This window comes from Oncorhynchus kisutch, linkage group LG22, assembly GCF_002021735.2.
Source record: "Oncorhynchus kisutch isolate 150728-3 linkage group LG22, Okis_V2, whole genome shotgun sequence".
NCBI classification, from domain to species: domain Eukaryota; kingdom Metazoa; phylum Chordata; class Actinopteri; order Salmoniformes; family Salmonidae; genus Oncorhynchus; species Oncorhynchus kisutch.
This window is the reverse complement of record NC_034195.2, coordinates 25,246,623-25,263,819: the sequence shown is the minus strand read 5'-3', so window position 1 is coordinate 25,263,819 and position 17,197 is coordinate 25,246,623. Positions and strand designations below refer to the sequence as shown.

General features: G+C 43.8%; 1 protein-coding gene across 3 annotated transcripts in view; it reads left to right on the top strand.

The window, feature by feature from the left end:
• Positions 1 to 17,197, top strand: part of LOC109867183 (ran-binding protein 10) — a 32,004-nt gene that overhangs the window by 8,301 nt on the left and 6,506 nt on the right. For all 3 annotated transcript variants that reach the window (XM_031801931.1, XM_020456175.2, XM_020456176.2), the window contains exons 2-8: positions 5,232 to 5,343; positions 5,596 to 5,648; positions 13,338 to 13,505; positions 13,697 to 13,719; positions 16,478 to 16,662; positions 16,760 to 16,872; positions 17,001 to 17,109. In XM_031801931.1, coding sequence (XP_031657791.1) covers positions 5,232 to 5,343; positions 5,596 to 5,648; positions 13,338 to 13,505; positions 13,697 to 13,719; positions 16,478 to 16,662; positions 16,760 to 16,872; positions 17,001 to 17,109 — 763 coding nt within the window. The remainder of the gene's footprint in view (positions 1 to 5,231; positions 5,344 to 5,595; positions 5,649 to 13,337; positions 13,506 to 13,696; positions 13,720 to 16,477; positions 16,663 to 16,759; positions 16,873 to 17,000; positions 17,110 to 17,197) is intronic.

The following is a 17,197-nucleotide window of genomic DNA, read 5'->3' as shown; positions in this document are numbered from 1 at the left end:
ATTCATAAGCTTCTAAAGCCATGACATAATTTTCTGGAATTTTCCAAGCTGTTTAAAGGCACAGTCAACTTAGTGTATGTTAACTTCTGACCAACTGGAATTGTGATACAGTGAAATAATCTGTCCGTGAACAATTGTTGGAAAAATTACTTGTCTTAAAGTGGTTGAAAAATGAGTTTTAATGACCCCAACCTAAGTGTATTTTTAACTTCCAACTTCAACTGTATATGCATACAATCAGTGGTAAAGTTGCTGAGCAGCGGGATAAATAAATAAATAGTAGCAGCAATGTTTGTTGTGTAAAGAGAGAGGCATGTGAATAGAGGTACTGCAGATAGTGCTGATGACTGGTCAGTCCGAACCACGCATGGGAATATTTATTCGGAGAGCCTGTTTCTGTCCTGCCCTTGACTTTGTTGTAGGGCATTTGATGTCTATAGCCTCTTCGTTGCAAAATTCCCTGATCTTGTCAAAAAGATAGTTTGTCTAGCCGTGTCCAGTCCAGGTGGTGCTTGTTCAGGCAGACCATCTATGGGAGGAAGGATGTCAGCGTTGCGCAGCAGCTGAAACGTGGTCCCGACTTAGTCCGTACGCTCCTTGGCGACAACCACACCAGGCTACAGAGCATCAAATCTGTAAAACAGGAAATAACTAAAAAGATTGACACTACAACCTTGCATAACATCAATTCTCCTCCCTATTTTAGATAAGAAGAATAACCTCATACCATGCAATGAAACTGATATTCACATGAAGTGCTGGTACTGCTTGATCTGTGACTGTGGCCTTGAAGTACAGGTGTTGTTACCGGCTATAGCTTTCCACCAGCACCGTACCATACCATACACAGTCCAACCAGCTGTTAGATGTTAACCCCGTCACAGTGCTGTCCTTCACAACACCAGCAGTGTTCACTCTGGTCTTTCTGAAGCACTGCTTGATGAGGCCGAAGCACCAGTTGGAGGTTAACTTGGTGTGGCCTGTGATCAGGAAGTGAAGGTCCAGACTGTGGCGGAGCTTGTGCCTGGTCCGCCAGGCACAATACCAGCGCACTAAATTGTTCTTGTTTTGGCCACTGCAGTTATCACGATTTAGGTCCACACGCGTTTCCTCAACTTTCCCCAATGACTGTGCTGCTGTCTTTGCTGGATGACATGCCTTCATAATCAAGTAGTTGACTTGTATTCCTTCATAGCAGACACCAAACAAGCCACACTTGCGAGGAGTTTAAAAGTAGATGGGACCTGGCTGCATAGGGTCGGAAGGATAGTGCACCTGCAAACAACAAAATAACATTCATATAAATTAAAATGAATTGTCTCACCCCTGTCAGTCTGTCTTTACACAGCTCAGTCATAGGCATTTGCCTGCTTCATGTGTGTATCTATCCATCTATGTCCTTAATCAGTATAAAGGAGGACATATTGCTTACCTGTTGAGCAAAATCAAAGCTGTAATGCATCCTGATGTCTTTGCTTTCTGGTTCAGTAGGGGTCCCCAGAGACAACTGCAGGTTCTTGACAGGTGGTCTTGCAGTCAGCAACCATCCTCTGGTGGACAGACCGCTCACTCTGAACAAGTGCTTGCTTGGGCCAACTCTATTTTTGATGGGAGACATTTGACAATTCTCCTTGTATGACTGGTGGAGGAGAGTCCGGTGTGTTCTACTGATGCTGAAAGACAAATTCCAGATACAAATATTTTAGCATTATTATACAATAGATAGCTGTAATCCCCATCAGACACACCTGGTTAATATGATGGGTCATGTAATCATCTGGCAAAGTGCAACAAGTGTCTTGTGGTCAAGCAACAACAAATGCACTCCTTGACTGACAGGAGGTGGGGCGAGGTCTGTGTGGAAAGCAGCATGGAGAGGGAGATGACTCTGTCAGTCAAGGAGCGCATTTGTTGTTGCTTGACCACAAGACACTTGTTGCATGTGCTGCATTGACAATGCAGATGAAACACAATGCAGAACATGCAACAATGTTGATGACAACAATGCTGTTTTCACTTTCCTACTTAATATAAATCCACTAGCGTTCTAGAATTACACTATTAGGTTGTGTTTCTTACATCTGCAAACAGCTGGTTTGTCTTTAGCAAGTTGGGCCTAAATCTTGTTAGCCGCTGATGCTAATCGCTAGCTAGCTAATTAATGGACTTAGTCAGAATGTATTTAGCTATACAGCCTGACAATTCCAGTGATTGTTTAGACCTAAATCAACATGTTGTTTGTGCAACAGTATCTTCTAAATCAAAGAGGAATAGGCGAAGCATGAATAATGTTAGCTACATGAAGTAGCTAAAATAAATCATTAAATGTAGCCAAAGATTACAGGGTCCCCTGTTACACACCACGTATCACATTTAACAAACCAAATACCAAACCGTTGCAGGCATCCATACCATTATATCGTAAAATACGGAATACCGCCCAGCCCTTCATTGACCAGCAAGGAGGGTTATATTAGTATGTAACACGCATCACCCGACCAAGGCGCTACATAGGGTAGTGCATACGACCCAGTACATCACTGGGGCTGAACTCCCTGCCATACAGGACCTCATCAATATCAGGCAGTGTCAGAGGAAGGCCCTAAAAATTGTCAGACTCCAGCCACCCAAGTGGTACTGGAGAGCCAAGTCTGACCAATAGGCACCTGAACAGCTTCTACCCCCAAGCCATAAGAGTGCTGAACAGTTAATCAAATGTCTACCCGGACAATTTACATTGACCTCCTTTTTATTATTGAATTTTCTTAATTGTTTTGCACTGATTCCATTGCACTGGCTCTATGCACTCCCTCACACATACTACACTGACATTCCAACACACACATACATTTAGGGTAGAAAATGTACAGTGGGGCAAAAAAGTATTTAGTCAGCCACCAATTGTGCAAGTTCTCCCACTTAAAAAGACGAGAGGCCTGTAATTGTCATCATAGGTACACTTCAACTATGACAGACAAAATGAGAAAAAAAATCCAGAAAATCACATTGTAGGATTTTTAATGAATTTATTTGCAAATTATGGTGGAAAATAAGTATTTGGTCACCTACAAACAAGCAAGATTTCTGGCTCTCACAGACCTGTAACTTCTTCTTTAAGAGGCTCCTCTGTCCTCCACTCATTACCTGTATTAATGGCACCTGTTTGAACTTGTTATCAGTATAAAAGACACCTGTCCACAACCTCAAACAGTCACACTCCAAACTCCACTATGGCCAAGACCAAAGAGCTGTCAAAGGACACCAGAAACAAAATTGTAGACCTGCACCAGGCTGGGAAGACTGAATCTGCAATAGGTAAGCAGCTTGGTTTGAAGAAATCAACTGTGGGAGTAATTATTAGGATATGGAAGACATACAAGATCACTGATAATCTCCCTCGATCTGGGGCTCCACGCAATATCTCACCCCGTGGGGTCAAAATGATCACAAGAACGGTGAGAAAAATCCCAGAACCACACGGGGGGACCTAGTGAATGACCTGCAGAGAGCTGGGACCAAAGTAACAAAGCCTACCATCAGTAACACACTACGCCGCCAGGGACTCAAATCCTGCAGTGCCAGATGTGTCCCCCTGCTTAAGCCAGTACGTGTCCAGGCCCGTTTGCTAGAGAGCATTTGGATGATCCAGAAAAAGATTGGGAGAATCTCATATGGTCAGATGAAACCAAAATAGAACTTTTTGGTCAAAACTCAACTCGTCGTGTTTGGAGGACAAAGAATGCTGAGTTGCATCCAAAGAACACCATACCTACTGTGAAGCATGGGGGTGGAAACATCATGCTTTGGGGCTGTTTTTCTGCAAAGGGACCAGGACGACTGATCCGTGTAAAGAAAAGAATGAATGGGGCCAAGTATCGTGAGATTTTGAGTGAAAATGTCATTCCATCAGCAAGGGCATTGAAGATGAAACGTGGCTGTCATGCTGAAAGACCCAATGATCCCAAACACACCGCCCGGGCAACGAAGGAGTGGCTTCGTAAGAAGCATTTCAAGGTCCTGGAGTGACCTAGCCAGTCTCCAGATCTCAACCCCATAGAAAATCTTTGGAGGGAGTTGAAAGTCCGTGTTGCCCAACAACAGCCCGAAAACATCACTGTCTAGAGGAGATCTGCATGGAGGAATGGGCCAAAATACCAGCAACAGTGTGTGAAAACCTTGTGAAGACTTACAGAAAACATTTGACCTCTGTCATTGCCAACAAAGGGTATATAACAAAGTATTGAGAAACTTTTGTTATTGACCAAATACTTATTTTCCACCATAATTTGCAAATAAATTCATTAAAAATCCTACAATGTGATCTTCTGGATTTTTTTCCTCCTTTTCTCTGTCATAGTTGAAGTGTACCCATGATGAAAATTACAAGCCTCTCATCTTTTTAAGTGGGAGAACTTGCACAATTGGTGGCTGACTAAATACTTTTTTGCCCCACAGTATATGCCTTAATTTAAAAAATTGTTATGTATGTGTATATATACTATCAGCTTTCATTTGACATGCTCCTATGAACTTCACATGTTGGTGCTCATGGAAATGACCTTGCAGCTGCAATCTAACTTTGTGGCAACCTGACCAAATTCACTTAGAAATCGGAGTTATAGATCTGTTAATCGCTTTGAAAGCAGGTCTTAAAAGCGGTGGATCTGTTCTATGTGTGCTATTTCTATGCCTACCATTTCATTTTTGCTCTTTTACTTTCGGGTTTGTACACCAGCTTCAAACAGCTGAAAAATACAATATTTTTGGTTATTGAAAATATATTTCACAGCGGTTTAGATGACAGTGACTCTACACTGTTCATTGCTTGTTTTGTCACAAACTGAAATTAGACTAACTACTATTTTAGCTACCAGGAAAGGGCAGTGATTTCTGCAAATTGCAACTCTTTAAGCATGCATGTATACTCCTATGAAAGGAACTTTTGAAGAGCTATCAGATTTCTTGTAATAGAATTTGAGTATGAATTTGCATGACATATGATTGCAAATTGAGGTAGGATTGACAGGGATATGGTTGAGTTTTGAAAGGGTTTAGTAATACGTACAGTATGAGGGTTTTCAGGGTCCTTGGAGAGAGAAGCCATTTAAAGCTATTTTTTTCTGGTTAGATTAATGCACTCTTGACATTGCCCTTTCCAGGTTGACAGAGCAGTGGGTTGTTTGTGTGGTGTACTGTACTGACTGTAACACAACGTTTTGTTCCTTTTGTAGGTCATGGGAAGAATCACAAGGATGCCGCGTCTGTGCGTGCCACTCATCCCATACCAGCTGCATGTGGGATCTACTACTTTGAAGTGAAGATTGTCAGCAAGGGCAGGGATGGGTAAGGGTTTGCTGATACTTGGTAACCCCACTGACTGTTCTGACCTCCCACCTTTTTTATTTTAACCTTGTGGTTTGTTTACCAATGTTAGCTATTGAAAATGGCGTGTAAAGAAACTAAAGAGAGCAGTAAATAACTGAAGGCAATTTGGGGACTGAAAGGATTTATCAGCAGCTATTGACTCATCAGACTGACTCATGTTGTCTAAACTGATGATGTTGTCGCTGACCTTTGATCTCCTGTTGTCTCCAGGTACATGGGGATTGGTCTGTCTGCCCAGGGAGTCAACATGAACAGACTGCCTGGTGAGTATGAGGGAAGGCGGTGGCAGACTGGAATTTTTAGATTGTAGGATGAGTGTGGGTTTTGGAGGTCATAGGGTTCACAGCTAGAACCCTGCCCATAATCTTTGCTTGATTGGTTAAGTATTGAAGGACAAGGAGTAGTAGTCAGTGTGTGTAAGGTTTGCTTGTTCGGCTGTAATAGATTGTAGACAACTAAACCTGTGTTTTTATTATCACAACTCAGACATTGTTCATCTACAAAATCTATATCCAGATTTGTTTCCAGATGTATTGTCAGTGCTCCCTAGTGGTGCAACGGTCTTAGGCACTGCATCTCAGTGCTTGAGGCGTCACTACAGACACGATGGTTCGAATTCAGGCTGTATCACAACTGGCCGTGATTGGGAGTCATCATTGTAAATAAGAATTTGATCTTAATTAACGGACTTGCCTAGTTGAGAAAGGGTATTTAATTCATAAATATATATATATATATATATTTTTTTTTAAGTCGGGGGAACCTGGGATCGAGATTTAATGTCACTGTTACAGAACATGCCTGGACTTGTTTGCACAGAGACTTTAGTAATGAGAGATGACATTTAACATGCAAAATACCACCCAATACCTTTGTCTGACCTGTATGAAGGTCAGGTGAAAGTGGAGCTGCCACAGACAGGACGGCTCACATTCATTGAAGAGGAAGGGAGAAATACATTTGTAATGGTTGTTCATTTAGTAATCCTCTCAAGGCCATTTAATTCTCAATGCAGTATTTTCCTCAATCATATATTCCACAATACAGTTATGTTTAGCCCATTGTAGAATAGTTTGAATATAGATCAAATTGTTTAGTCTGCAGCACTTCTGGTTCAGTGAATGAAGCCATCCAAGCAGAGACACTCTCATGCCAGGGCCTGATGAGATTGGATGTAACCAAACAGGCTAGTAGATGAGTGTTTTCCACCAAACACTGAGAGTACAGAGCAGTATCAGTGTATGAATACAGGGCCATCTGCACCCTGGCTTGGCCCACTGCTCAGCAGTAAATAGTTAATCAAACACTTTTCATTTCATCACCAGTTAAAGGTGCACTATGCAGAAATCGCTCCCTCATTTCCTGGTTGCTAAAATTATAATAGTTTGTCTAATTTCAGTGTGATAAAACAAGCAAGCAAGTATAGTGTAGAGCGGCTATTCCCAAACTGGGGTGTGCGTACCCCTAGGGTTAGTCCAAATAGAATTTGGGCGAGTTTTTTTTTCCTTGCCTGAGTAGTCTCGTTTCACTGCCAAAAATAAAATTAAACATCCAATCACATTAACCGTGACTTGGTCTATAAAAAAAGTGGTCAGAGGCCTCCCGGGTGGCGCAGTGGTCTAGGGCACTGCATCGCAATGCTAGCTGTGCCACCAGAGACTCTGGGTTCGCGCACAGGCTCTGTCGCAGCCAGCCGCGACCGGGAGGTCTGTGGGGCGACACACAATTGGCATAGCGTCGTCCGGGTTAGGGAGGGTTTGGCCGGTAGGGATATCCTTGTCTCATCGCACACTAGCGACTCCTGTGGCGGGCCGGGCGCAGTGCACGCTAACCAGGTCGCCAGGTGCACAGTGTTTCCTCCGACACATTGGTGCGGCTGGCTTCCAGGTTGGATGCGCACTGTGTTAAGAAGTAGTGCGGCTTGGTTGGGTTATGTTTCGGAGGATGCATGGCTTTTGACCTTTGTCTCTCCCGAGCCCGTACGGGAGTTGTAGCGATGAGACTAGCTTTAAGCACCAACTGTCAGAGCAGCTCACAGATTACTGCACCTGTACATAGCCCACCTATAATTTAGCCCAAACAACTACCTCTTTCCCAACTGTATTTAATTTTTATTTATTTATTTATTTTGCTCCTTTGCACCCCATTATTTTTTTATTTCTACTTTGCACATTCTTCCATTGCAAAACTACCATTCCAGTATTTTACTTGCTATATTGTATTTACTTTGCCATCATGGCCTTTTTTTGCCTTTACCTCCCTTCTCACCTCATTTGCTCACATTGTATATAGACTTGTTTATACTGCATTATTGACTGTATGTTTGTTTTTACTCCATGTGTAACTCTGTGTCGTTTTATCTGTCGAACTGCTTTGCTTTATCTTGGCCAGGTCGCAATTGTAAATGAGAACTTGTTCTCAACTTGCCTACCTGGTTAAATAAAGGTAAAATAAAATAAATAAATAAAAAAGACAAGATAGTAACTACTAACAATTACTACTAACAAAACCACAAACTTGGGGAGAAAAGGGGGTAAAATATATATATATATTTTTTAAATTGTCAGATTAAGCAAATGCTAAACTATTGTTTTGCTAGCATAGACTGTAATATGTTCCGGGATTCTTCCTAATGGCATTGAGTATTACACCACATCAATGTCTGGCTTTATCAATAAGTGCATTGAGTACGTCGTCCCCACAGTGACCATACGTATATACCCCAACCAGAAGCCTGGCAACATTCGCTCTGAGCTGAAGGGAAGAGCTGCCGCTTTCAAGGAGCAGGACTCTAACCCTAAATCTTATAAGAAATCCTGCTATGTACTCTGACGAACCATCAAGCAAAGCGTCAATACGAATTGTACTATACCGGCTCCGACGCTCGTCGGATGTGGCAGAGCTTGCAAACTATTACAGACTACAAAGGGAAGCACAACCGAGAGCTGCCCAGTGACACAAGCCTACCAAGACGAGCTAAATAACTTCTATGCCCACTTCGAGGCAAGTAACACTGGAAACATTCATGAGAGCATCAGCTGTTCCGGACGACTGTGTGATCACGCTCTCTGCAGCCGATGGGAGTAAGACCTTCAAACAAGTCAACATTCACAAGGCCGCAGGGCCAGACGGATTACCAGGATGTGTACTCTGAGCATGCGCTGATCAACTGGCAGGTGTCTTCACCTCTCCCTGTCCGAGTCTGTAATACCAACATATTTTAAGCAGACCACCATTGTCCCTGTGCCCAAGAACACTAAGGTAACCTGCCTAAATGGCTACTGACCCGTAGCACTCACGTCTGTAGCCTTGATGTTTTGAAAGGCTTGTCATTGCTCACATCAACACCATTGCCCCAGAAACCGTAGACCCACTCCAATTTGCATACCGCACCAACAGATCCACAGATGATGCCGTCTCTATTGCACTCCACACTGCCCTTTCCCACCTGGATAAAAGGAACACCTATGTGAGAATGCTATTCATTGACTACAGCTCAGCGTTCAACACCATAGTAGTGCCCTCAAAGCTCATCACTAAGCTAAGGACCTTGGGACTTAACACCTCCCTCTGCAACTGGATCCTGGACTTCCTGACAGACCGCCCCCAGGTGGTAAGTAACAACACATCCGCCACGCTGCTCCTCAACATGGGGGCCCCTCAGGGGTGCTTGCTCAGTCCCCTCCTGTACTCCCTGTTCACTCATGACTGCATGGCCAAGCACGACTCCAACACCATCAAGTTTGCTGATGACACAACAGTGGTAGGCCTGATCACCGACAACGATGAGACAGCCTATAGGAAGGGAGGTCAGAGACCTGACCATGTGGTGCCAGGACAACAATCTCTCCCTCAATGTGATCAAGACAAAGGAGATTGTGGACTACAGGAAAAGGAGGACCGAGCACGCTCCCATTCTCATCTACGGGGCTGTTGTAGAGCAGGTTGAGAGCTTCAAGTTCCCTGGCGTCCACATCACCAACAAACTAACATGATCCAAGAACACCAAGACAGTCGTGAAGAGGGCATGACAAAACCTATTCCCTCTCAAGAGACTGAAAAGATTTGGCATGGGTCCTCAGATCCTCAAAAAGGTTATACAGGTGCACCATCGAGAGCATTGGTTGCATCACTGCCTGGCATGGCAACTGCTCGGCCTCCGACCGCAAAGCACAACAGAGGGTAGTGCATACGGTCCAGTACATCACCGGGGCCAAGCTTCCTGCCATCCAGGACCTCTATACCAGGCAGTGTCAGAGGAAGGCCCTAAAATTATCAAAGACCCCAGCCACCCTAGTTATAGACTGTTCTCTCTGCTTCCGCACGGCAAGCAGTACCGGCGCACCTCGTCTAGGTCCAAGAGGCTTTTAAACAGCTTCTGCCTCCAAACCATAAGACTCCTGAACATTTAATCAATTGGCAACCCAGACTATTTGCATTGCCCCCCCCCCCCTCCCAGTCTGGAGCGCTGCTGCTACTCTCTGTTGTCATCTATGCATAGTCACTTTTTAATAACTCTACCTACATGTATATATTACCTCAATTACCTCGACACCGGTGCCCCCTGTATATAGCCCCGCTGTTGTTATTTACTGCTGCTCTTTAATTATTTGTTATTCTTATCTCTTACTTTTATTTTTATCTTTAATTTTTTTTAATGTATTTTATTAAAACTGAATTGTTGATTAAGGGCTTGTAAGTAAGCATTTCACTGTAAGGTCTACATCTGTTGTATTCGGCGCATAACTTTTGATTTATAAAAGCAACAGATTCCATTCATATGAAGGGGCTAGAAGCGTCTTATATAGTGAGCTACCGAGTGGCTAGGACAGGCAAGCCCCATACTATTGTGGAGGACTTAATTCTTCTTGCTGCTTCAGATATGGCTGGAACAATGCTGGGAGAAAAGGCCCAAAAAACTATACAGACAATGCCTTCATCAAACAACACTGTTTCACAACGTATCAGTGACATAGCAGGAGATGTTTCGCGTACAAGCCAGTGAATTATATATATACAGCTGGATGAGTCAACAGACGTGGCGGGCCTGGCTCAGCTCCTGGTATATGTCTGTTCCGTTTACAGGGGGGGGGGGGGGGGTCATTTATGGAATGCATCCTCTTCTGGTAACCAGGACAACAGGATAGGATATTGTTAAAGTACTGGACAGCTTTGTGACATCAAATAGCCTTTGGTGGTCAGGATGTGTATCTGTACTCATGGCGCAAAAGCCATGACAGGGAAACATAGTGGATTGTTAACACGCTTTCAAACACTTTCTCCCGATGTCACTTGGGAACACTGCAGTATCCACTGAGAGGCTCTTGCTGCCAAGGGAATGCCTGACACCTTGAAAGACGTTTTGGACACTACAGTGAAAATGATTAACTTTGTTAAAGCAAGGCCCCTGAACTCTCGTGTATGTTCTGCATTATGCAATGATATGGGCAGCAACCATGTAACGCTTTTACAACATACAGAAGTGCGCTGGTTATCTAGGGGCTAAGTATTTACATGTTCTTTTAAATTGAGAGACGAGCTTAAAGTTTTCTTTACTGACCATCATTTTCACTTGTCTGACCGCTTGCATGATGACGAGTTTCTCACACGACTGGCCAGTCTGGGTGATGTTATTTCTCGCCAAAATGATCTGAATCTAGGATTACAGGGACTCTCCACAACTATATTCAATGTGCGGGACAAAATTCAGGCTATGATTAAGAAGTTGGGGCTCTTCTCTGCGTTTAACAAGGACAACACACAGGACTTTCCATCATTGTATGATTTTTTTTGTGTGCAATTGAACGCAAGCTTACGGACAATGTCATGTGATATAGCAAAGTACTTTCCGAAATGAACGACACAAACAACTGGATTCGTTATCCCTCTCATGCCCTGCCTCCAGTCCACTTACCGATATCTGAACATTGAAATTGCAACAAGCAGTTCTGTGAAAATGGACTTTAATCAGAATCCACTGCCAGATTTCTGGATTGAGCTGCGCTCAGAGTATCCTCCCTTGGCAAGTCGTGCTGTTAAGACACTGATGCCCTTTGCAACCATGTACCTATGTGAGAGTGGATTCTCGGCCCTCTCTAGCATGAACTAAATACAGGCACAGACTGTGTGTGATAAATGATTTTAAGACTGAGTCTCTCCAATACAACCCAACATTGCAGAGTTATGTGCATCATTTCAAGCACACCCTTCTAATTAATCTGTGGTAAGTTATTCACAATTTATGATTAACAAATCAATTTTGTAAGATGGCAAATGTATTTATTATTGGTCCTATATAAGAGCTCTTTGTCATTTCCCACGAGCTGCGTTGTGATGACAACTCACACTCATTCTTATGTTTAATAAATGTGTCATATTTTGCGTGTGACAGGGTTAAAATTATGGCAAAAAAAAACACATTTGAGAGTCAGGTGACCCTGGTGCTAGAGGTGGTACTCAGCTGGAGGTTGAATGTTTGAAGGGGTACGGGACCACTGGTGTTGAGAATCATTGTACCATCTAAACCGCTGAAATATATTTTCCATAACTAAAAATATAGTATTTTCTTCTGTTTGAAGCTGGTGTACAAAACTGAAAATAAAAGATGCAAATGTGAAACTTAAGAACAGGCAATGGGGGATGAGCATAAAGTGCATGTAGAGAATACATTGTTGCTTTACTCCATCAAGTACTCTCTCGCCTTCCCCCCCCCCCCCCCCCCACACCTATGCAGGCACACACACTATCTCACACACAAGAAGAGATCACTGACTGTTAGTGGCTGGTGTGACACAGGAGGGTGGGTATATTTCTGACCTAGGCCCATGGGAGCTATGTTTCCTCTTGTCCACCGATGCGATTCCCTGCCAATTAGATCATTCCTCCAAGCTGCGCTGACCAATTGTATGACCCCTTCCCCAGGCTGTGTCACCTGCCTATTGGGTTCTCCATGGCGCCTGAGGCCTTTGGAATGCTTTGGACTCATCCAGCCAATTCTACATGATCTTGCTGATTTTCAACTGCTCTTCATTCACACCCTGCTGTGATAACTTCAAATGTATCTGTGTTACACAATGGTTGGAATATGGTGGAAATGGGGTGCGCTGTTGTGTTGGAGAGTTTAGTTGTATGAACATTGTTTATGAATATTTATTTTGTTACTGGGTTTCTAGTACAATATATGCCAACAGACTTTTGTACATTTTGTGTAGGTGGTTGTTCAGGTCCTGGCTGTAATAGTTGTGAATTCCTTGTTGACCTCTGTGTGTCTGATCCCATAGTGGAGCCCTGCCCATTTCATTAGCATGTAGGGAACACTGAGCCCAGCTTTAGGAGTAATATCCCTGTCGGCGCTGCTCCGCAGATTAATCTAATACCTCACAGTTCACACACGACCTACTTTCTCTGCGCCACTTTCTCTTTTTGGTTGGTGACAGACACTGATTGAGCCGACAATATACATTCTGCAGACACACACGAGCCGACACAGTACACCCCCCCCACAAACACATGCACTGAAGATCTCTCCATACAGAGCTCCCTCTGCCCATGCACTCTACTCTCCTTCCCTGTCCCTATTGATACCATGCACACACATGTAAGGCTCTGTTTTGAGTATGACTCATCGGTCAGTGCTCCTATTCAGAGACTGATGCCTCTCGCTGGCCACCCAGAGTATTGCACATGCTACACAGGACACAAGTGGGGATATCCAAATGAAAGAGACCATTTGTCAGGCTCAGATATTCTCTGTATGAGTGGCACTGCCCTAACCATTAACGGATGCATATTCATCTAGCTAGATGTCAGATGAGAATGGTTACCTGTAGTTGTAAGCTTTTGGAAGTGTTGAGTTTCTCGATTTGTTTCCACCATGTTGTTAATGTGTAATATTCATGTACCATAGGTCTAGATTTCCTTTCATCACTTCTGCCTTTTGTCTCCTATCCCAGGTTGGGACAAGCACTCGTATGGTTACCACGGTGACGATGGACACTCCTTCTGCTCTTCAGGGACTGGCCAACCATATGGCCCAACCTTCACCACTGGCGATGTGATTGGTTGCTGTGTGAACCTAATTAACAACACCTGTTTCTACACCAAGAATGGCATCAGTCTAGGTGAGAACTGCACAACAACAGTGCAGGGGAATAAACATCCAAGTTAACTGTTATATGAAAATGCACTATCCTTCACACATTTTGATATGTTCCCAGGCGATGTATACCATTCTGTTTACTTGATTGTAAATTCTAACATTTTTAATATCTTCCACTCCATTAACATTTGTTTCTCTCTGTTTGTTCTTCAGGTGTAGCTTTTACAGACCTCCCTGTGAGTATTATACTGAAACGTGGACATATTTTATTCAATGTGAAGGACTTTGTTTTACATGTGTGGTGTATTGTGTAGCAGGGGTCTTAATCCAATTTTGCCCAGGGACCCCCTCCCAGTCAAACCGGCAACCCAGGGACCCCATCATACGTTAGCAAACAATTTTTTTTAACGTCCAATTATAATTATAATTGTAAGAGGTGTAAACTCAGCCTGTTAGCTAGAAAGGTAACTCCAAATGTATTTTTGCTATGAGCAGCTGTTTAACTGGTTAAACAAAGGTTAGTCATGTGTTAGCAAAATGAATGTCCAAGTCAAGAAAGCTTACCAGCAGCCAACAACACATGCTGAACTTTCTCAATGCCTATGTCAGATACTCCAGTGAGTGTAATTAGCTCCAAATGAGTGTAATTTGCTCAATATTAGGAATTGAGAAACAACGTTCATGTAATTAGAAATAAGATTTTCTACTGTAGATATGTAATTCAAAACATGATTATTCTATTGTTATGCTTCTACACCTGCATTGCTTTCTTTTTAGGGTTTTAGGCTGGGTTTCTGTATAGCACTTTAAGATATCAGCTGATGTAATGAGGGCTTTATAAATACATTTGATTTGATTGTTGCTAGCGATATTCATAAAAACATATTTTTATATTGTTGCGGAACCCCTGCAAGAACCCCCAGTTGAAAACCCGTGTATAGTACTCTACTGTTTCTTTGACTTCCTCATCTGACATTCTTTACTGGTGCCATTTTAATAGTATGTGTAGTAGCCTTGAATATTATTTTGAATAGCATGACTGTCATCTTTAAATTAGGGTAATTCAGTAGCGGTAGCTTTGCTCCTTCCATTAATGATGATGATATGAATGTCCTATATTATTCAGGGTTGCCATGCTAATGGCATCGGAGGGGGTGGCTGCTGTTTTACGGACTCCGAACCAACTGTGCTATTTTGTTCGTTGTTTCACATTGTTTAAATTATTTTTGTACTTATTTTGTACATAATGTTGCTGCTACTGTCTCTTATGACTGACAAGAACTTCTGGACATCAGAACAGCGATTACTCACCTCAAACTGGATGAGGATTTTTTCTTTAACGAGTCCGACGCGAAGGATATACTGCTTTCTAGGGAGCGGGCCCAAATCCCCGTCATTTGCATGAAGAAAAGACGGAGAAAAAGGGAGTGGAGGTCGGGCTGCCTTCTGAGAATTCGTAGGCGAGTGAGTAAACCTCCAGCCCCAACAGATCCACAGATGACGCAATCTCAATCGCATTCCACACTGTCCTTTCTCACCTGGACAAAATTAACACCTATGTGAGAATGCTGTTCATTGACTACAGCTCAGCATTCAACACCATAGTGCCCACAAAGCTCATCACTAAGTTAAGGACCCTGGGACTAAACACCTCCCTCTGCAACTGGATTCTGGACTTCCTGACGGGATGCCCCCAGGTGGTAAGAGTAGGCAACAACACGTCTGCCACGCTGATTCTCAACATTGGGGCCCCTCAGGGGTGCATGCTCAGTCCCCTCATGTACTCCCTTTTCACCCATGACTGCGTGGCCAAACACGACTCCAACACCATCATTAAGTTTGCTGACGACACAACAGTGTGATTACCGACAACATTGAGACAGCCTATAGGGAGGAGGTCACAGACCAGGCAGTGTGGTGCCAGGACAACAACCTCTCCCTCAATGTGTGCAAGACCAAAGAGCTAATCGTGGACAACAGGAAAAGGCGGGCCCTACATGTCCCCATTAACATCAACGGGGCTGTAGTGGAGCGGGTCAAGAGTTATAAGTTCCTTGGTGTCCACATCACCAACGAACTATCATGGTCCAAACATACCAAGAGTTGTAACGCTTGCACGACAACACCCCCCCCCCCCCCCCCCCCCCCAGGAGACTGAAAAGGTTTGGCATGGGTCCCCAGATACTCCCAAAAATTGTACAGCTGCACCATCGAGAGCATTGCACCGGTTGCATCACCGCCTGGTATGGCAACTGCTCGGCATCTGACCGTAAGGCGCTACAAAGTATAGTGCGTACGGCCCAGTACATCACTGGGGCTAGCTTCCTGCCATCCAGGACCTATATTCTAGGCAGTGTCTGAGGAAAGCCAAAACAATTGTCAGAGACTCCAGTCACCCAAATCATAGACTGTTATCTCTGCAACCGCACAGCAAGAGGTACCGGTGCGCTAAGTCTAGGACCAAAAGGTTCCTTAACAGCTTCTACCCCAAAGCCGTAAGACTGCAGAGCAATTAATCAAATGGCCACCCGGACTATTTACATTGACCCCCCCCCCCAACCCCCCCCCCCCCCCCCCCCCCCCCCCCCCCCAGCCCGTCCGCCCCACCTACCGACATGTACAAATCCCACCTACCGACATGTACAAATGACCTCGACTAACCTGTACCCCTGCACATTTACTCGGTACCCTGTATAAAGCCTCGTTATTGTTATTTTATTGTGTTACTTTTTATTTTTCACTTCAGTTTATTTGACAAATACTTAACTTTTTCATGAACTACATTGTTGGTTAAGGGCTTGTAAGTAAGCATTTCACGATAAGGTCTACACCAGTTTTATTTGGCGCATGTGACAAATAGTTTGATTTGATCAAATTATCAAATTTAAAGGCAAGTTCGTCCTATTATGGCCAAATTGGGAATTGTGCGCTTGCCAAGGTGTGCAAAGCGAACATTGTATATACCTGTGTTCACACCTTACCCTCTACCCACAGCCAAACCTGTACCCCACAGTGGGCCTGCAGACTCCTGGAGAGATTGTGGATGCTAACTTTGGCCAGCAGCCCTTTGTGTTTGACATTGAGGACTATATGAGTGAATGGAGGGCTAAGATCCATGGCATGATCGCCCGCTTCCCTATCGGCGAGAGACTGGGGGAGTGGCAGGCAGTGCTGCAGAAGTAAGGGATCCTTATTGACATGACACTTTTCACCCTAACAGACTACTGTGTCTTTCTCTACTACTGTAAGGCTAAACCATGTCTTTGATTCTTCCAGTATGGTATCCACCTACCTGGTGCATCATGGGTACTGTGCTACGGCCACAGCCTTTGCCAGGGCTACAGAAACCTTGATCCAGGAGGACCAGACCTCCATAAAGAACCGGCAGAGTGAGAACCACACACAGGCTCCACACTGACAGTACCACAGAAACACTGAGGACCAATCAGAGTCATACATTTACTCAGTCATACATTCAATCAGTTTTGAATGATAATATTCTTCTTTCTACTCACAGGAATACAGAAGCTGGTATTGGCAGGGCGTGTTGGAGAGGCCATCGAAGCCACACAGCAGCTGTACCCTGGACTTCTAGAACACAACCCCAATCTACTCTTCATGTTGAAGTGAGCAGCCTTGAACCGACTATGGGACTCTTATGGGAGTGTTAATCTAAAGGTTTCATTTAAGAAGTATTGGAATTGTAAGGCTTAA